Source organism: Crocuta crocuta, unplaced genomic scaffold (assembly GCF_008692635.1).
Source record: "Crocuta crocuta isolate KB4526 unplaced genomic scaffold, BGI_CrCroc_1.0 scaffold123, whole genome shotgun sequence".
NCBI lineage: Eukaryota > Metazoa > Chordata > Mammalia > Carnivora > Hyaenidae > Crocuta > Crocuta crocuta.
The window spans coordinates 729,598-750,630 of record NW_027528865.1 but is presented as its reverse complement, the minus strand read 5'-3'; the positions used below and the strand labels follow the sequence as shown (position 1 = coordinate 750,630).

Here is a 21,033-nt window from a genome sequence, read left to right as displayed (position 1 = left end):
TTTACTGTATGACTAACTTAATGAGGCTGGTTTTCTTAAGAAATTTCATAAGAAAATTTCTGTCTATTTCACGATAGAAATTTCAACTTTTGAACTATAAGTAAGTACTGCCTTAGGTGCCCAAAAGGAGAAGCTGAATCTGGAGTTATTCCTTTGCCAGAGTTAAGATGAGTCATTCTGTTGAATGGTGTTTTTTTAGAGCCAATAGCTAGTTCGTAGAAGAGGTAGGATTGGATTTCATGTTTGCTGGTGCCCATCTAGACAGTGGGCTTTTTCTGAACCAGTGTATTCTTTTGTTAATTCACACAAGAAAGGATGGCCATTTAAAATAATTTGAAACCACTTACTAATGATTTAACACTTTCATTCAGGTAAAAGACAAGTAGTGGAAAGTTTTGTACCTCGAATCTGTGTCCTGGTTACTGACTCAAGAGTGAATATTTGTATTCAGCAAGAGGTAAAGTCATTTGTTAGATTTTCTTTTAAAACCTAAAAATGAGAAAGTGAAGACAATTTAGTAGCAATTCATCAAACTGAATATTCACTTTATCTTGGTATTAATTATGTATTGTATTTCTGCTGTCTTAATTTATTGCCTAAAATGATGAATAAATGGTACCTAAATATCGATTGAATATTTATAGCCACCTGGGTTTATGTACACATAGCTCAGATGAAAATAACTTCCACCATTCAGATATTAGGAGTTCTCAGTATTTAAGTCCTAAAAATAACCTATATTACTATATGCGTGTACATGTACATATGGTGTACATATAACCATAAGAACAGATAACAATTTTGCTTCTTTAGTTCTTAAAATAGAGTAATAAAAAGCCTATGTCTTATTGCAAAGAGTATAGCTGGACAAATGATGTATTCTGTTTTTGATAAATGTAGGAATCATGCTGTATTTTATTTTTTATATCCTTTGTGTCATGTTTTTTGGTATTCACCATTTTATAGTTTATATTCTTTCCTTCTCCATTCCTTGCATAAACTGCTGTGCTAAATAGGCTCTTAAGTTTGTATACTTAGACCATTTCTTTAAATACTTGAACATGTACATATGTATATTTATATAACTGAATATATGAAGTTAATGTATTATCTTTTTTTCTTTTCTAGACTCTAAAAAAAATGAATGCTATGCTTGACAAAATGCCTCAAGATGCCAGGAAAATACTCTGTAACCAAGAAATGTTCATTCTCATGTAATAATTTGTACTTTATTGCTTTAATTAGTGGTTCAAGTCAAGAATTTAAGATATTTTATAAGGCTATAGGGCAATCATGAGTTGCATTAATAATTAAAACTGATAAGCTGTTGTAGATTTCTAATATAATTTATGGCTGTATGTTCTGCAAAGGTCTGTGATACTAGCCAATTGTAAATTTTAGTGAAAATTCCCCCTCCCCAAATATATGAGTTTTCTATTTAGTTGATACTAGTTTAGTATATATATAATCTGTTAATTTGGTTTACAGGAGTAGTTTGGGAGAAAGGATTTTAGATGCTGGAGGTAAGTATGTTTTTTTAAAATGTTTATATTTGAAATTATTCCTGATTTATTAATAGAATATAATACCTCTTTAGTCCAAATAACATTAACAGTATAACGTAGTGAGATTATGTGAGAGGATTATAAACTATGTCCAATTGAGCAATTTTTAATTACTAATAAGAAATGATCTATATTTATGGGGCTAAAATAATAATTAAGCATGATGATAGGAGTTGTCATATATAACTTATGCCTGTTGTAGATTTATGAATAATAACTTAATTTTCTAATATATTTGAATTACTTTTCCTAAGAAATTTCTCAAATGGTGTTTTATATTTGAAATTGGGAGGTTTAATATTTGGGAGACTAATAGGTTTGTTTTTAAACAATGTGTTTATTAAAAGAAATCAAATTTTCTAAGTTTCGTATGAGAACATTTTGATGTAGTGATTTACATATAGAACAAACCACTGGTTTAAGTACTTTGGAATAACTATAAACATCATACAAAAGTAATAGATTCTGTGATTTATAGATCATTATGTGAGTTATTTTGCAACTCAACTCTAATAATGGGATGGCAGAGTCTTTGAATATTTAGGAGTTTCTTTTAAATATCTTTTTTTTAGGAAAAGTATTACTCCTTCTGTTAGTAAACTTATTATTTGGACTGTATTCATTTTTGTGATGATGGGCTATATCTTAGGAAGAAAATAGCAAAAAAAGAGTGAATTGCACTAACGTTTTCCTTCTTTCTCTTGTTTGTTCTAACACCTTGTAAGTGATGACTTATATGAGCTTATTTTTCATAATTTCAAATGATACATTAATTTTTTTTCAAGATTATGACTTACAAGTAGGTATCGTAGAAGCACTATGTAGAATGACTACAGAAAAACAAAGACAAGAACTGGCATATCAGTGGTTTTCAATGGATTTTATTGCTAATGCATTTAAAGGAATTAAAGACTCTGAATTTGAAACAGTGAGTAGTATAAAAATATCAAATTAACAACAGTTGTTAAAAATTACTATGTTTTTTAAAAGTCTCTTTCTTTAAAAATTAGGATTGCCGAGTATTTCTCAACCTTGTAAATGGCATGCTTGGAGACAAGAGAAGGTAAACTTAATACAGTATTCAGCCATTTGCTGATAAAGAACTGGAGCTCAAGAGAGACCACACAATGTTGAACCTTTAAAATTTGAGATTCTTTATTCTGTTGGAATGTAAAATGCAGAGGGATACTTATTGTCTTATTGTCTTATTGTATCGGTATGTGTAATAAGGTACTACATTGGTAGGCTGAAATTATCTTCTACTGGTCTTATTTTACATTGTACTTTTTAGAGGAAACATGCATTTTTATTTAATGTCAATAACTTTGAGTTGTTTGGGGCGCCTGGGTGGCTTAGTTGGTTAAGCATCCGACTTTCGCTTAGGTCATGATCTCGCCGTTTGTGGGTTCGAGCCCCGCATTGGGCTCTGTGCTGACTGCCAGCTCAGAGCCTGGAGCCTATTTCAGAGTCTGTGTCTCCCTCCCTCTGACCCTCCCCTGCTCACGCTGTCTCTCTCTCTCTCTCCTAGAAATAAATAAAAAATATTAAAAAAAATATTTAAAAAAAAAACAACTTTGAGTTGTTTTTGAGTGTCTAAAATTGACTTACTATAATTCAGAATTGTATATGCATTATTATAAAAATCTAGGTATCATTTCTTGAGCTACTTCCTTCACATACTGTAATAAAAATATATGACAAACACATATCTTTTTTTATAATTAACATAGAGTAAGGCTAACTTCTTTCTGAGGTTATCTAATCTCCGGAATGGATATGAATGAAAGGTAATTATCATTTTTGTTAGTTACAATACAGTACAAAAGTACAGTATTTGGAGTTCAGTGTCTGGCACTGTATTATAGCTGCTCAGGATACATTTATTAAACGGATGAGTTCATTTTACTTTAGGAAACAAAAGGCAGGCTGAGGGGTAAGTGCAGGGACTCATGCTATTTGGATGTGAATTATAGGTTCTCCTCTTCATGTTCTAATATTGGGCAAAGTATTATACTTACTTACCTTAGTTCCTTAGCTGCAAAATAAGAATACTGCTAACACCGACTTCATATGTTCATTGTGACAGTTAAGTTAGATGACTATATGCTGAGTTCTCATAATATTATTTGTTCAATTCAAGAAAGCGTTCTGTGAATTCGTTTTTTTTTTAATTATTATTTTAAATTTATTTATTTATTTATTTTGAGAGAGACCGTGTGAGCTTTAGTGGGGGAAGGGTAGAAAAAGGGGAAAAGAAAGAGTCCCAAGCAGGCTCCATGTTGTCAGTGTGGAGCCCAGTGTGGGGCTTGAACCTGCTAACTCTAAGATCATGACCTGAGCTGAAATCAAGAGTTGGACACTTAACAAGACTAAGGTACCCAGGCACCCCCGAGGTCATTTTTATCAGCAGTACTATTTATTTCTACTCTTCTTTTCCCATGTAAATCCTTTGGGAGCTTCCACTGTACTAATAGTATCCGCTAAATGAGGGATTTCTACTCCAAGTCATAGCATGAAAAGTAAATTGGTACACTCACTTTAGTCAGAATGGGAGGTTGAGTAGTGTCCTCAAAATAATACACTTTCTCTCTAGAAACAAATTTCCATTAAACTCTTATTTTAAAATGTAAGAAAGAAGGATAGGGTGCCTGGGTGGCTCAGTGGGTTGGGTGTCCAATTTCAGCCTAGGTCTGATCTCAATGCTTGTGGGTTCGAGCCCCGCACTGGGCTCTGTGCTGACAGTGCAGAACCTGGAGCCTGCATTGGATTCTGTGTCTCCCTCTCTCTCTGCCCCCCTCTGCCACTCATGGTCTGTTTGTCTCTCTCAAAAATAAACAAACGTTAAAAAAGAGGAATAAAGAAGGAGATATGATTTTATTTCAATCATTATGACCACTTCCTGATTTCCTTTTGATCCTAGACATACTCTTTCTATGGCTAGTCAAGATTACACTGTGAAGGTTTATTAATCTTTTCTTTAATGCAAATAACTTTTCATTTCAGGGTCTTTACATTTCCTTGTGTATCAGCATTTCTTGATAAATATGAGGTGAGTTTTGAATTGAACATGTTTTAGTTATTTTGTGAATTTTGATACCAGGATCAAGTGAATTACGACTTATAAGTTGACAAGAAAATTAAAAATAGTCATAATTTGATCACAGATATAGCTAGTCTAGTATTTGTGTGTGTGTGTGTGTGTGTGTGTTTTCTGAAGTGGTATATTTATAGCCAAGGATAACTTAAATATAAAGTCTGTGCTTCACATTTTCTTTTTTTCTTAATCAAGCCCATTACTTGATTTATCATTCATTAATATATTCAGACTGACATTAACCTTTATTTGCACTTGGAATATTTATGATTTTTGGAGCTAATTTCTGTGTGAAGTATAAAAGCGGCATTTCTTTTGATTGTTTTTAAATCGGTTTCAGTGCTCTGCTTGTCTGCTCTCCATCTTCCTTCACCTTCCAGTTACCCTCTTTTCTTTAAAAACAAAACCAAAAACAAAAAACCATGAATATAACATAGCCCTAATTTTCTGTTGTCACTTTTAAAATTACAGTCTGTTAACAGTTTTATATGCTTGTTTTATTAGTTGAAAATACCTTCAGATGAAAAACTTGAGGAATTTTGGATAGATTTTAATCTTGGTAGCCAGGCTCTATCATTCTACATTGCTGGAGAAAATGACGTAAGCTTTATTCCATCTACCGTTTTACATGTTTGTGTGTGTATACGATGTCTTAATTTAAGAATGGCTTTTTTGTATATTTATTTTTCTAGTTATTTTAATAGATTTTAGTATCAGCCCTATAGTTTTGATTAGCATGGTAACCCATTAGCAGTTAATTAGAAATGAAAATTATTTCTAATGTTTTATTGCAACAGAAAATGCTAAAGTTTAGTAATAGTTTTTCAATCTAAGCTTTTAGAAATAAATTACATGTTAATGATAGAACATTTAACATTCATATGAACAGAGTGAAATTTAGAAAAGATATCAGTTACTCAACTACAGAGGCACTCATTCACAGGTAATGACAAGTGGTCTTAAACATTTTTAAAACCTTCTGTTTGAAAATAGTGAGATGTTGATTCTTATGGTGGTATTTGGTTGAGATCTACTTCTTTATGTGCTGTGTTGTAGCTATGTTTAAACATTCTAACCAGATGGTATATTTTCTACTGACTTCTTTTTAACCTGAGCAGAATTCTTGAGCTGTTGTTTTCAAATAGCTATCCTTAGTATTTGGTCCATAGGCATACTTCTAGTCCCAGAAATATAGTCCCTTTGTAAAAATCCAACTGAGAGTTGATCTGCATTTACTAATCTAATTATGGTTGCTGATATTTTAATGGGGATTTAGTCATTTTAGTCTGCTCTTGCAACATCCTGCTTTTTGTTCCAGATGAACAAAATAGACCTTAACCAAATGCTCCTGAGGAATTGCACGTACCATTCTTCTTTTTATTTTAGAGTATCTTCATAGAATGCTTAATTAAAGTTGAGTTCCAAATACTAGCACTGCTTCTCAGGGTCACTGACTATTTTTATTAGTGTGTTTATTCCTGTAGGGTCTGTAGGAATATTTTTAACTGGATTTTCTTTAGGAATGGGCTTTCATTTTGGAAGAAGATAGAATAGGATTGATGTAGTCCCTGTCTTCACTCAGTTTGGTCTAATGGATGATTCCTACAAGAAAATAAGCAATTGTACTGTGATGGTAGGGATAGTATAAAATGCATTTGTAAGTGTTAAATCCTGGTGTGGTCGGTCCAGATACTGATCTAGAAATATAGGGAGATTCTTCTTCCAAAAACTATATTTAGAATCCCCCCCTTTTCTGTTTTCTGTAGCAATAGTACATTCTCCCTGTAATCCATATTCTGTATGGTAGCTGCTTAAAACCCATCTTTTGTCTCTTTAACATTGTATATGAGAGTCTTTACGATCTGGCCCCTGGCAGTTTCTCTGACATCTTAGACCATTTTCTATGCTAACTATGTTCCAGACATGTTTACTCTTTTTTCTGTTTCTTTAACAGAGATCATGCCCATTTCATATCTTTCTACTTGCTGGTTCTTCTGCCTGGAAGCTTCCAGATCTTTGCATCTTAGTTTCTTCCCATTTAGATTTCAGTACAAATATTGCTTCTCTATGGAGATATTCTCTGGTAATTCAATCTAATGTTTAAAGTTGCCTCCCAATCACATTATATCAGATTGTCTTGTTTCCTTCATAGTAGTAATTGTTGGTTAAAGGCATTTTGTTTGTTGTTTGTTTTCCTCCAACTGAGTATAAGATCTGTGAAATCAAGGACTTGTGTCTTCTTATTTATAGCTAATCAAGGACTCCTATATTTTGCACGAATGAATGAATAGAAAACTCAAAGAACTGAAAGATTCATAGTATGGTTCATACATAAAATGGAAAGGAGATTGGAAGCAAGTAAGGGAGGATGGAGCCACAGAAGGGTTACAAGTAGGAAGGAACCTCCATTCAGTGAATCCTAAGTGAGAAATTGCTGTGTGCCAGACTTCTGCTCAGCACTGAGGCTCACCCTCTTGTCAGAGCGTCTCCTGGTGGGGAGGATGGATTAAAAAGGGCCAAGACCAGCGGCAGTTAGGAGACCTGCAGTACTGCTGGTGAGAAATCACGGTGGCGAGGTTTTGGAAAGTGATAGTGGAGATGGATGGAAATGAATGGATTCCAGGAAGACTTGAGAAGAGATGGAATTGAGCAGACCTGATTTATCTGTGGTAAAAGAGGCAGAAGGATTAATAAAGCATGAGCAGCTGGGTGGATAGAGATGTGTCACAGGAAGATGCGTTCTCAGGCAGAAATATGGGGAGTTCAGTTTTGAGTGTTTTGACTTGGAGATCCTTGTCGGACATTCAGCAGAGATGTCTGGCAGGCAGGCAGATGTATTGGTCTGAAGTTCAAGTGAGAGAAGTCTGCGCAGTGGAGATTTGGAAGCCATCTGTGTATAGATGGTAAACACAGTCATGGGATGTAATGGCAGAACTGGAGGACACGGATATACACAGCGTGGGTAGAAGGGACGCTAGCCTGAGGGATGCTTGAAGACTCAGCCAAAAGAGAACAAACTGGAAGGGTGTCATGTTATGAAAGGGAAGGGAAGGGGGTTCTGTTATGAGAGGAAAAAGGGTCCACAGTCAAAACAGGCCTTAACCGACATCCGCGCTGGTGATCTGTGAGGCAGCAGCTCCTGGTAAGCCCTGCGGCCCGGGCGCTGCTGGGATGTTTGCGTGTCTGTGCAGGGAGGCAGGACGCCACGCTACGGGAAGGCATGTTCTTGCTAACGTGACATGTGGATTCAGGGGAGGCTTTTCATGAGGTACTTCGTTTTACTTTAAGAATAAGAGCTTTTCCAAACTGATGGCCAGGACGATAGATTAAATAAAAACCGAGGTCAAGAGGAAGAGCATGCGATGGAGGGAGGGCAGGCAGGGAAGGTGCAACAAGATGTGCGGAGTGTGCTGGTGCCTGCTGAGGCTTTGTTACACCAGGGCTTCTACTGGCTTAAACATCTGGAGATTTCCCTAATGTAAACACTTTTTAGGGAGGCGGTAAACCAGGAGGCCTCACTTTGGAGTTAGACCATGATAACAGCCAGTTGCATATGCCTCCCAGCAGCAAGGTTTTCTGTACCTGGAGAGTGTGAGGCTGCTCCGAGTGTGGGGCCCAGAAGAGGACAGCAGCCCTTTCCTCCTGTGGGGGGGCCGGTGCCTTCGCCGCAGGTGCCGTCATGGTGGTGGCGCCCTCAGAGTGTGGACTGGTCTTAACGCAGGCAGAGCAGAGGAGGGAGTTAGCAAAGAGGGGAGGACTCAGGTGAATTTCTATAGAATGCATTGTCCTTAAACACAAAAGAACTGGATCTGTTTCCCTCACAAGATCAGTGAAAGGTTGCAGGACCTCCTCTCTCAGCAGTGGTATCTAATTTGTCCTGTGGCTTCTGTGCGTGTGTGAGATCAGTGGCATTTTACTCAGTTAATACAAATTTTCAGTAAAAGCACTTGGAAGAAATATTTTTGGTTATTATTCATATGCTTTCAATGTTCGAATCTAAGGACACGCCATCAATGAGCAGGAATTGATGCATGTGTGTGATTTCACACAGTATTTCAAAGGCAGAATGACAGGATTTGGTAACATTTTTGAAAAGAATACTCTCTAATATTAATGGTAGTAACTCTTTTTTTTTTTTGGTCAAGAATAGGCAGCCATGAAATTATACCATCATTTTGTTTTAAAAGTGAACAAATAGATAAAATGTGGCCTATAATGTATTTATTACACCGTCAATTGATCGAACAAGAAATATATCACCCAGTTACTTAATAAAAAATAACCTTTATTGTTCGTATAACTTAAAAACTGGTGCTTAAAGAGGGTGTAAAGCAGGAGTAAATTATTTGTTTATGTTCAAACCTGTTTTTAAATTTAAGGATCATCAGTGGGAAGCAGTGACGGTGCCTGAGGAAAAAGTGCAAATATACAGCATTGAAGGTATTGAACGTTTTTTCTATAATTCCCTTCTGGATTCTTATCACATGGCAGTTGTATGCTCTCTGGGGAAAAAAAAAGACTCATGAAAGCTAGGTCAACAGTTTTGTGTATGCTCATTCATAACTTTGATAGTTCGGTATCATCAGAATTCCCCGAACCCACACTTTCACCACCCCCTGTTTCCTAAGTCCTTTCTGAACTTTTTTTGTTACCTAGTCTTAAACCCATGATCAGTCACTTTATTGTCAGTATGTTCAAGGCTCTTGCCTTTTTGTTCTATTAGTTTGATCCAGACATCTAGTTCCTGCACTTTTTTATAATGAGTTGTATAACATTGCTGGACAAAATCCGACAACTTGGAAGACTGGCCCCACTACAAAGTCAGATACCAAAGTGTATTTTAGTCATTTCAACATGGATGTAGTGGTATGTCATGATAGTCTTTTTTTTTAATTAAACTTTTAAATGATTGTTTAATCTTGAGAGAGCAGGAGAGGGAGAGGGAGAGAGCAGGAGAGGGAGAGCAGGGGAGTGAGAGCGACCTGAGGAGGGGTAACAGAGAGGGAGACACAGAATCTGAAGCAGGCTTCCGGCTCTGAGCTCTCAGCACAGAGCCCAAAATGGGGCTGGACCTTATGAACCGAAGTCAGATGCTCAACTGAGGCACCCCAGTCATGATAGTCATTATTTGCATAGTCCCAGTGACCAGAGATGTTGAACATTTTTATTGATTAATTTTTTAATATAATTTATTGCAAATTGGTTTTCATACAATACCCAGTGCCCATCCCAGAAAGGACCACTTTTATTTTTATTTTTTTTAATTTAAATCCAAGTTAGTAAACAGTATAATAATGGTTTCAGGAGTAGAAATTAACGATTCATCACTTACATGTAACACCCAGCACTCATCCCCAAAAGTGCCCTCTTAAAGACCGTGACCCATTTAGCCCAACACTCTCCAGCAACACTCAGTTTGTTCTCTGTATTTAAGAGTCTTTTATGGTTTGCTTCCCTCTCAGTTTTTATCTTATATTTCCTTCCATTCCCCTATGTTCATCTGTTGTGTTTCTTAAATTCCATATGAGTGAAATCATATGATATTTGTCTTTCTCTGACTGACTTATTTCGCTTAGCATAATACCCTCCACTTCCATCCACATTGTCTCAAATGGTAGGATTTCAATCTTTTTGATTGCTGAGTAGTATTCCACTATGGGCATGCATGCCCATGTATACACATACACACACACACAAACACTACATCATTTTTATCCGTTCAGCAGTCAATGGATATATGGGCTCTTTCTATAATTTGGCTGTTGTCAATAGCACTGCTATAAACATTGGGGTGCATTTGCCCTTTTGAATCATCATTTTTGTTTATCCTTTGGATAAATACCTAGTAGTGCAATTGCTGGGTTATAGAGTAGTTCTATTTTTATCCCTTTGTGATGTTTCCATTTAAACATTTTGTCCTTTTTTTGTGGGCTGTCTTTATATTAAGTTTTTGGATTCTTACAAATATTGTGCATACCAATCTTTTGATAGATATATGTGTGTAATCTCTCCCCATCTGTGTCTTGCTTATTTATTTTGTGAATGGTGTCTTTAATGAGCAGAAGTCTTTAAATTTGGAGTCCACTTTATTGCTTTTTTTCATTTATACTTACTGCTTTGTGTAACTTTTGCCTACTACCAAATCATATAGAAGTTCTTTTGTTTTTCTGTAAAAACTTCATGATTTTAGGTTTTATGTTTAGGATTATGATCCATCACAAATTAATATTTGATGACGGTAGGCTATAGGAGTTGAGGTTCATATTTTTTTTTTAATATATGGACATACAGTTACTTCTAGGACTATTTGATGAAAATTCTTTCCTTTCCCCACTGGATTTCATTGATTCCCTTCTTGAAAGTCAAATGACTGATAGAAGTTCACATCTTATTTCTTGAAGCTACACACCATCCCACCGATCTGTTTGCTGTTCCTTATGCCGGTACCATGCTGTTTTCATTACTCTAGATTTTTAGTTGGTTTTGAAATCAGATAGGATATAAGTCTTCTAAAATTGTGGGTGTTTTTCAGGAAATTCTAGACACTTTGTATTTCCATATAACTTTTAGAATTGATTTACCACTTGCTACAAAAAGCCTGCTAGATGTATGCTTGCGATTGTAGTTTTGAGAGGAAGAGAAACCACATTGTAACAATAGTAAGTATTTCAGTCCACAAGCGTGGTATTTCTTTACATTTATTCAGGTCTTTAATTTTGCTCCACAATGCTTTGTAGTTTTTAGTGTAGAAATCTTATACATCCTTTGATGAACTTATTCCCAAGTCTTCAATCTTAACCTTATATGATTGTAAATGGAATTAATCTTGAACTTCATTTTCTAAATATTTTCTGTTGGTATATAAAAATATAACTGACTTTGAAATAATTACCTTGTATCCTACAGTCTTGCCAAAGTCACTGTTTAGTTCTAGTGGTTGTAATGTGGATCCCGGAGGCTGTTCTAGGTAGTCAGTCATGGTTATCTGCAGATAGAGATAAGGTTTTACTTCTTCCTTTCTGATTCTTATGCCCTTCCTTAACTAACTTACTTCCTTTATCCCTCTCTGCCTCCACTCCTCCCTCCCTTTCCTTATCTTCTCCTTTTATTCTCCCCTCCCTCCCTTCCTTTATTCCTCCCTTTGCATTACTGCAATAGCTAGAGCTTCTAGTACAATATTGAATAGATGTGAGAAAAGTGGTCAGCTTTGCTTTCTTCATGCTCTTTGCTTAGGGAAGAGTATTTAGTATTTGACCACTAAACATGACGTTAGCTGAAGGTTTTGGTAGATAAACTTCCATCAGGTTGAGGAAGCTGGTGAGTATTCACATGTGTAAACATACATGAAATCATTAGGATGTTCAAGTTAGTAAATATATCCAGTCTCCCTAAATGTTCTATATGCTCCTTTTTTTAAATTTTTCATTTTTAGAGAGAGAAAGAAAGCATGAGCCAGGGGAGAGGGGCGGAGGGATCATGACCTGAGCTGAAATCAAGAGACACTGAACCCACTGAGCCACCCAGGCGCCTCTATGCTCCTTTTGATCTGTTCATCCCATCTCCTACTCTGTCCCCAGGAAGTCACTGATGCCTTCTGTACCATGGATAATTTGCATTTTCTGCAGTCTCTATGAATAGAATCATACAGCTTGTAGCAATTTTTTCTCGCTACTTTCTGTCAGTAATGCATATGTATATACACACTTGTATTAGTATATATGACATATTTATATATACTGTTTATGTAATATACTAAACGTACATGTAAAATTATATATGATACATCTTTTGCATAAAATATGTATTACATATATACACATATATATGACGTATTCTTGATGTATATGCATTTGTTTTTTTTTTTATTTAGCCACATTACATGTATCAATAGTTTAATCCTTTTTATTGCTGAATGGTATTCCATTGTATGGTTTTACTTCAATTTGTTCATCCATTCACCAGTTGAGTATTTGGAATGTTTCCTGTTTTCAGCTATTATAAAATGCTACTACAAATACTCATGAATAATTATCTTCACGTACGTGTGATTGTATTTATGCTTTTATCTCTCCTGGATAAATACCAGGGAGTGTAAACAAAAGCATAGGTATATGTTCACCTTTTTCAGAAACTTTCAAACCTGTCCAGAGCAGCTTTATCATTGACATCTGTATCCCCGGGGTGTAAGAGGTCTAGTTGTTCCGCATTCTTGGCAGCACTGCATGTGGTCGATCTTACCTTCTTGCCGCATTACACTGCCTGCAACCTTCAGGGCCACATGGAGTAGAATGATGAGAGCCTATGTCTTTGCCTAGTTTCTGATGTTAAGGGGAAAATATTTTTTTCACCATGACTTTTTTATGGTGATACTTTTTCATGTGTACCCTCTATCAGACGGAGGAAATTCTCTTTCATTCCTGAGTTGCTGGTGAGAGCCTTCCTTGATCCTAAAGAATGTTGGTTTGGGGCAATGCTTTTCCTGAATCTATTGATATAATATATGGTTTCTCTTGTTAGCTTCCTAATAGAAATACATTGATTTTACAATGTTAGACTAACTTTGCATTCTTAGGATAAACCCCACTTGGTTTGGATATGTATTATCCTTTTATCTGTCATTGGCATTGATTTATAGAATTTAGGTAGGAATTTGTGCTAGGTCTGTGTGCTAGGTCTGCAGTTTTCTTGTAATGTCTCTCTGTCACAGAATGCAAACAGTGTTACTAGCCCCATAGAATGAATTGCCAAGTTTTCTAATATCTTCAGGGTTTGTTTGTTTGTTTGTTTGTTTGTTTTAAGCTTATTTATTTATTTGGAGAGGGAGAATCCCAAGCAGGCTCCGTGCTATTGGCACAGTACCTGATGTGGGGCTTGATCTCAAGATCTGCAAGATCATGACCTGAGCCAAAATCCACAGTTGGACACTTAACCGACGAAGCCACCTAGGTGCTCCATAGCCTCAAGTTTTCTACAAGAATATGTGTAAAATTGATAGTCTCTCTCTTAACTGCTTATTAGTATTTGCCAATGAAGTAGTTTAGGCTTGTACCTTTCTTTGTTGTGAAGGCTCGTAACTACAGATTCAGTTCATTTAATAGATAGAAAGTTTTTCATGTTACCTGTTTCTTCCTGAGTAAACTGATTATTTGTGCCTCTTAAGTCCTCTCTCCATTTCATCCATGTTGTCAAATTTATTGGTATAAAGTAGTTTATTGTGGTCCCTTACTATCTTGCTACTGTCTGTAGACTGTAATGATGGCCTCTCTGTCACTTCTGATGTTCATAACTTGTATCTTTTTTTTTCCTAATCAGTCTGATGAAAGAAAGGAGAATATCAGTTTATTGGTATTGTCAATACCACTTAAACCAGCCCTTAGTTTCATTGATTTCTCTGTGTTGTTTTCCTATTTTCAATCTTGTCGACTTCTGCTCTTGTGTTTATTGTTTCTTTTTGTTTTGCTTACTTTAGTTTAAATTGCCTTTCTGTTCCTGGTATCTCAGGGTGGAAGCTGAGGTCATTGATCTGAGACTGTTTATTCTTCTAAGATAGCCATTTACAGCTTTATTGTACTGTATTTTTTAAAGATGCTTTTTTTATTTTTAGAGAGAAGGGGAGAGGGGAAGAGGGAGAGAGAGAGAGAATCCCAAGCAAGCTCCATGCTTAGCACAGAGCCTGACGCAGGGGCCGAATGCAGGGCTAAAAACGGGCTCAATCTCACAACCCTGGGAAGATGCCCTGCGCCAAAATCAAGAGTCAGATGCTCAACCGACTGAGCCACCCAGGTGCTCTGCCATTTATAATTTACAGCTTTAAATTCTCCCCTAAGCACTTCCTTAGCAGCATCCTGCAAATTACCATATGTTGTATTTCCATTTTCATTCATCTGATTCTTTAAGATTTTTCTTTTGATTTCTTTTTTGGTCCGTAGTTTGATTTAGGAAATTTTTATGTAGATTCTATGTATTTGAGATTTCAGAGATAATTATTTCATTGTTATTAGAGAGCATACATCCTTTTAAATATCCTGACACTTACCTTACAACCCAGCAGATGGTCTGCAATGGGAAACCTCCTGTGTGCACTTGTAAGAGACGGGCATTCTGTTGTTGGGCGGGGAATGGGTTGATAGTGTTGTTCAAGTCTTCTGTATCCTCACTAGTCATCTCCTTGTCCTGTGTTACTGAAAAAGGGGGTATGGAGGTCACCCTCGTAATTGCGATTTTTTCCTGTTCTTTGAGTTCTATCATTTTTTGCTTCAGGTATTTTCACTCTCTATGATTAGTCATATAAACGTGTAGTAGAATCTTGTTAAATTGACCCCTTTATCTTTATGAAATGACCCTGTTCTTCCTGTGGTTCAGTTCATTGCTCTGTATCTACTTTAATGTTAAGATACCCTCTCCAGCTTTCGGTTGGTTACTTATGGCATGGCATATCTTTTTTCCTTTATTTTTAACTCATTTTTGTCTGTTGATTTAAGGTGGGTTACTCGTAAGCTTCATGTACTAGAGGCCTTGTTTTTTAATGTAATTTGACATTCTGTGGCATTGAATTACAGTGTTTGATGTGATTATCAGTATGCTTTTAATTTACCATTTAGCTCTTGTTTTTTCTACCTGCCATTCCTTCTGCCATGTTTGTTTTTCTCTTTTTCTTCTTTTGTATTAATTGGTTTTTTCCAGTGATTTTATTATATCTCTTTTGTTGGCTTTACACTCACTTTAATGGTTGATTTAGGGTCTATTTTATACATCTTTAACTTAATAGTGTATATATTCAAATAATATTATACCCTTTTACGTGTAGCATGAGAACCTCTTAACAGGATACTTCTGTTTTTGTTTTCCTGGCTTTTGTACCATGCTGCCAGTCAAAAAAAGTTTTTTGTCTGTCTGTCTTTTGTTGTTCTTTTACTTTTGCATGTGTCATAAACCTTGCAGTACGGCGTAATAATGTTTTGCTTTATGCAGCCAACTAGCTTTTAAAGAGGTTTTGTTTTTTATTTTGTTTGTTTATTTATTTATTTTGAGAGAGAGACAGCGTGTACGCAAGCAAGCAGTGGAGGGGGAGAGAGAGAGAGAGAGAGAGAGAGAGAGAATCCCAAGCAGGCTGTGTGCTGTCAGTACAGAGTCTGATGTGGGGCGCAACCCAACAAACAGTGAGATCATGACCTGAGCCAAGATCAAGAATTGGACACAGTGGGGGCGCCTGGGTGGCTCAGTTGGTTAAGCGTTCAACTTTGGCTCAGGTCATGATCTCACAGTTCATGGGTTCGAGCCACGCATCAGGCTCTGTGCTGACAGCTCAGAGCCTGGAGCCTGTTTTGGATTCTGTGTCTCCCTCTCTTTCTCTCTGCCCCCCCCCCTCCACTCATGCTCTGTCTCTCTCTCTCTCAAAAAATAAAAAAGAGTTGGACATGGTGGACTGACACATCTGATATTTTCATGGTGCTCATACTTTTATGACACATATGTTACTATATTTTAAAACAAAAAGCCAACTTGGATCCTCTGTCCTCCTCCAGCCCTCTTAGTCTTTTTTCATTTATAGCCAATTTTGAGAGTTTTTACTAAATCTTTTTTCTCCTGCTTTTCAGTCCTGCTCTTACTACATTCTGTTTTCTGTCCCACTCCACTGAAACTTAGATGTGAAAATAATAACCTTTATTATTAATATCAATATGCACACTTGCAGTCCTTGTACTGACCCTTCCCCTACATTTGACAGCGTTCAGTACTCTTTCTTTTTCTTTTTTTTTTTTAATTTTTTTAATGTTTTATTTATTTCTGAGAGAGAGAGACAGAGACAGCGTGAGCAGGGGAGGGTCAGAGAGAGAGGGAGACACAGAATCTAAAACAGGCTCCAGGCTCTGAGCTGTCAGCACAGAGCCTGACGTGGGGCTCGAACCCACGAACCATGAGATCATGACCTGAGCCGAAGTCGGACGCTCAACCGACTGAGCCACCCAGGCGCCCCGATTACACTTTCATTTTTGAATCTTTTTTCCTAATTTCTCAACTAAGCTCTAGATATAGATGTGAGCAATAAACTATATTCTACCTTTATAATTTTGCAAATGTCTAAAATATCTAAACCTACGTCTAAAACTAAACTCAATTAAAAATAGACCTACTAGGTATTTATCCAAAGGATACAAAAATGCTGATTTGAAGGGTCACGTGCACCCCGGTGTTTATAGCAGCCCTGTCAACAGTAGCCAAGTTATGGAAAGAGTCCACATGTCCATCAGCCGATGTATAGATAAAGATGATGTGTATATTGTATATATACATGTATATACACACACACACACATACATACATACAACGGAATATTACTCAGCTTAAAAAAGAATGAAATCTCACCATTTGCAACAGCATGGATGGAACTAGAATGTATTGTGCTAAACAAAATAAGTCAGAGAAAGACAGAATTCATAATTTCACTCACTCGTGTGGAATTTAAGAAATACAACAGATGAACATAGGGAAAGGGAAGCAAAAATAAGATAAAAACAGAGAGGGAGGCAAAGCACAAGAGGCTCTTAAATACAGAGAACAAACTGAGGGTTGCTGAAGGGGAGGTAGGCGAGTGGATGGGCTAAATGGGCGATGGGCATTGGGGTGGGTGTTTGTTGTGTTGGCCATTGGGTGTTCTGGGGAAGTGATGAATCACTGGGTTCTACTCCTGAAACCAGTACTACACTGTGTGTTAACTAACTTGAATTTCAATAAATTTAAAAGTGAAAAAAATTAAACTCCTATCCCCCCAAACTCCTCCTTTGTTTCCTGTTTTGACAAGTGGTAGGATAACCTTACAGCACCTCCCCCATGCAGAAGCCCTTGATTGTTTCCCTCCGTTAACCGATCGTTTTCCATGTCCATTTTTTACTGTCTCTTAACATCTTTTGAATTTCTTCTCCCTTCTATTTTCATGCTAATCGCTACTGCCACTTCCTAATGAAGTTCTGTCTTTTGCATCTTGCCAAATGCAGCTGCACATAATTGGGCAAAAAAAGTTATTTTCATTGTTTTAATACCATAACTTAAGTTGAGTTTTAAGATTTTCTGAAATAAAACTCATCCTAATTTTACAAGGACATTTTTATAAAAAATTATGTTCTTCTATGTGGATTAAAAGTGTTTCTTTGGAGCTTTCTGGTTGGTGAATAAGAATGTATCATCATGCCAGGAGGGTGGTACTAAACTTCACATGGATAGGAGCTCCTGTCTCTAGACCCTTCCAGACCCCACACTATTTATCTCTCCACCTGGCTGTTCGTCTGTATCCTTTAATATCCTTTGTAATAATGTGGTAATCTAGCATAACCTGTATGGAGCAGGCAAGACCTGAATTTTTATATGAATGGCACTCATGGAAGTAAAAAAAAAAAAAGAAAAGAAAATGAGTGGAACTTGGAGATCAAGTAGTATTTCTAGTGAAAAAGAATTTCAACATTTGCAGACTAGATGAGGAAGCAGCAGCGCAATAGGGTACACGCACTTAGACCCTTTTATATACACTATATAAGAATTTATATTTATTTAGTCTCCATAGATGGTCTTAATTTTTTTAATGCCTTTGCAGCAGAAAGCATATTACTGTATTCATGTATATATAGTGTATTGGAATCTCATATGAATATGTAGATAACATAAGGTCCTAATATGTTTATCTATAAATATTTGGATTTTTTAGCAAGCAATAAAATGACTTTTCTGATATCTCAGCAATATTGCTAATTAAAAGCAAGCTATGACGGAGTCCACACAGTCGAAGGAAATACCAGAAATTTCAACAAAGCTGACAGTAAAATATATCAATTAATTCTTACATAGATAGTTACAGTATATATGGAGGGTACTTTGTACCTAAAGGTACAAAGCATTCATCAACACTAATTTCTAATACCATGGTTATGTAAGCAGTGCAGTAAATATTTCATTTACTACTGCACTGCAAGCTGCAGAAAAGCATCAGCTCAGAGTGATACATTAATCAGCAAAAATATACATCAGGATTCTAAATTTTCTAATATTCATCATCAGAATTCAAAACATTATTGTCTTCAAAGTCACCAAAACTTTCATCTCTAAAGCCTGAACACCTGTTCCTGGTGACACAGATGACCTTTTTTCCACAATAAAATCCCCGGCACTCCTTGAGTTAGAAACAGTCACCACTGTCTTTAAGCAACTAAAAATTCTTATTCCCATGAACGGATGTTACTGTGGAAGTTTTCACGACCATATAGTTGCAAAAACAACCCATATTGTGCTTGAGTAAGCCGCATCGGAATCAGAATTTTATAGCCAATAGGGACAGTTACCCTGTAGGTTAGGCCATGGAGTAGCCAGTAGAGCTTTTCCTGATGTAGAGACAAAGTTTTCTACCTGGTGTGCTCCGTTTCCATCAGGGTGTTTTCCTCCTGCCCCAGAGTGTCCGCTGGGGGCAGGTGCCAAGACTGGTCAGTCAGCAGGAGCACTGACCCTGGTGCCCTTTGGTCCATAAGACAGGCACGTTAATTGGATGCCAAGTGATTCTGAAGGGAGGTAAATCCTTCTTACAAACGGGCACTAACGGTATTTTCACTGGATCAGCGAGTTCATGAGGAATTGGACTATATTTTTTGTTAGTTTCCTGACACTCAAGTTTTTTGACTGTTGTTTACTGTCAACTTATTTGTAACAACTGGATTTAATAGACATGTTTGAATAGCTGCTTTTGCCTAAAATATACTTATTTATGGAACTAAAGTTACTTTCTTTGTTTGCCTCTTTTAAATTAAGCAAATAGTTTTCTTAGATGCGTAACAGAAATATTTGTTAAGAACTTGTGAGTGTCCAAAACATATTTATGGCTTTAGCTCATTAGTTATTGTCTTAGCCTGTAATTCATAGATCAGAAAACTCTGAAAAATAAATTGATTTGTTTACATAGTTAGCCCCAGAATTGATTAAATATTGTTAAATCCAAAAGTTAATATTCATTGTAATTTAATCAACGTGCTACATGATTTTTCTTATTTATAGTATACCTATAGAATGGCATCATAGAAATGAATGTAAACTAATCACTGTGATTTGTTTATGTGCAGTGAGAGAATCAAAGAAGCTACTGACCATAATTTTGAAAAATATAATAAGACTTAGTAAAAGAGAAGGGAAAGAATTGCTTTTGTATTTTGACGCATCATTGGAAATCGCTAGTGTGACACAAAAAATTTTTGGTGCAAATAAATACAAGGTAAGTGTTTAAATTCTTTTTAATACATACTTTCATAAAAAATTTTAATAAATATTTTCATAATTCTGGAAACTTTTAGGTACTTGGGGCTGTAAGTTTCACTGATTTTTTTTTTTCTAGAATTCTTAAAATGACATGTAGGTTTTAGTTTTTAAATCTGTATTGTGGAATCGCCCTCGGAGTGTTAGCCAGATCCTGTAGGCACCTGTTAGAATGTCAGATCGCAAAATAAGCTGCAGTTCTCAAGACATTTAACAAATCCCTGCTGGGTATTTAAAAAGTGAATTGAGGCAAAACCCTGTTTTTAAGATAGTAAACATTGTGAGAATTACAGACTGTACCTCAGAAGAAGTAAACAAGTGGCATAGGAAAAATGGGGTATAGAAGATGAGGAAAGAGAATGCTTATTAAGAGAGTTGAAGAAAAGGCTTTGGAGACAGGGTTTGAAATGGCTTTGGAAGTTGATGCATGTAATTTAGATAAGGTGCTTTCTAGAGTTGTAGAGGACATTATGAGTTAGTAAGGTGACAATTCATGTGAAGTTTGGGAAAGATACCCTGTTGACAAGCTTGGGTGGTGCATATTGCAATGTGTGCGGAACGTGGTAACGGAGGCACCGTAGATTGGGTGACTTACATGACACACATTGACTTCTCATAGTTCTGGAGGCTGGAAATCCAGGATCAGGTGCCAGCAGACCTATTTTCTGGTGAAAATAACCACTTCCTGGTTCACAGTGGCTATCTTCTCACTATATCCTCACATGGAAGAAGGGGGTGAAGGAGCTCTTTGGGGTCTCATAAGGGCACTGATCCCATTCATGAGGGCCCTGCTCTGATGACGCACTCACCTCCCAAAGGCCCTACCTCTTACTACCATCACCCTGGAGATTAGGTTTCAATATGTGAATTTTGTCAGGAACACATTCAGTTTTATAGCAGTGGGAAAGGTTTATGGTGAAGAAAAAGAGACTGGGTTTTTGAAGGATCCTCACCAAAATGGCAGGCTCGGAAGACTGACTAGTGAAGAGTCGCTGTGTTGTTCAGAGAAGGGTACTTACATATGCAAAATAATGATCTGAGATGACTTGGCAGTTGGGAAAGGAAACAGGAAGTAATTGCATTAAA

The 21,033-nt window shown here is 36.5% G+C and overlaps 1 protein-coding gene across 7 annotated transcripts in view; it reads left to right on the top strand.

Annotated features, from left to right (window-relative positions):
• SYCP2 (synaptonemal complex protein 2) overlaps window positions 1-21,033 on the top strand; it is an 82,697-nt gene that overhangs the window by 19,636 nt on the left and 42,028 nt on the right. For 6 of the 7 annotated variants that reach the window (XM_077756296.1, XM_077756297.1, XM_077756293.1 and 3 more), the window contains 9 exons: window positions 372-457; window positions 1,129-1,214; window positions 1,489-1,523; window positions 2,351-2,493; window positions 2,576-2,628; window positions 4,569-4,614; window positions 5,164-5,259; window positions 9,039-9,099; window positions 19,758-19,906. In XM_077756296.1, coding sequence (XP_077612422.1) covers window positions 372-457; window positions 1,129-1,214; window positions 1,489-1,523; window positions 2,351-2,493; window positions 2,576-2,628; window positions 4,569-4,614; window positions 5,164-5,259; window positions 9,039-9,099; window positions 19,758-19,906 — 755 coding nt within the window. The remainder of the gene's footprint in view (window positions 1-371; window positions 458-1,128; window positions 1,215-1,488; window positions 1,524-2,350; window positions 2,494-2,575; window positions 2,629-4,568; window positions 4,615-5,163; window positions 5,260-9,038; window positions 9,100-19,757; window positions 19,907-21,033) is intronic. The other variant, XM_077756295.1, reaches the window with a different exon arrangement.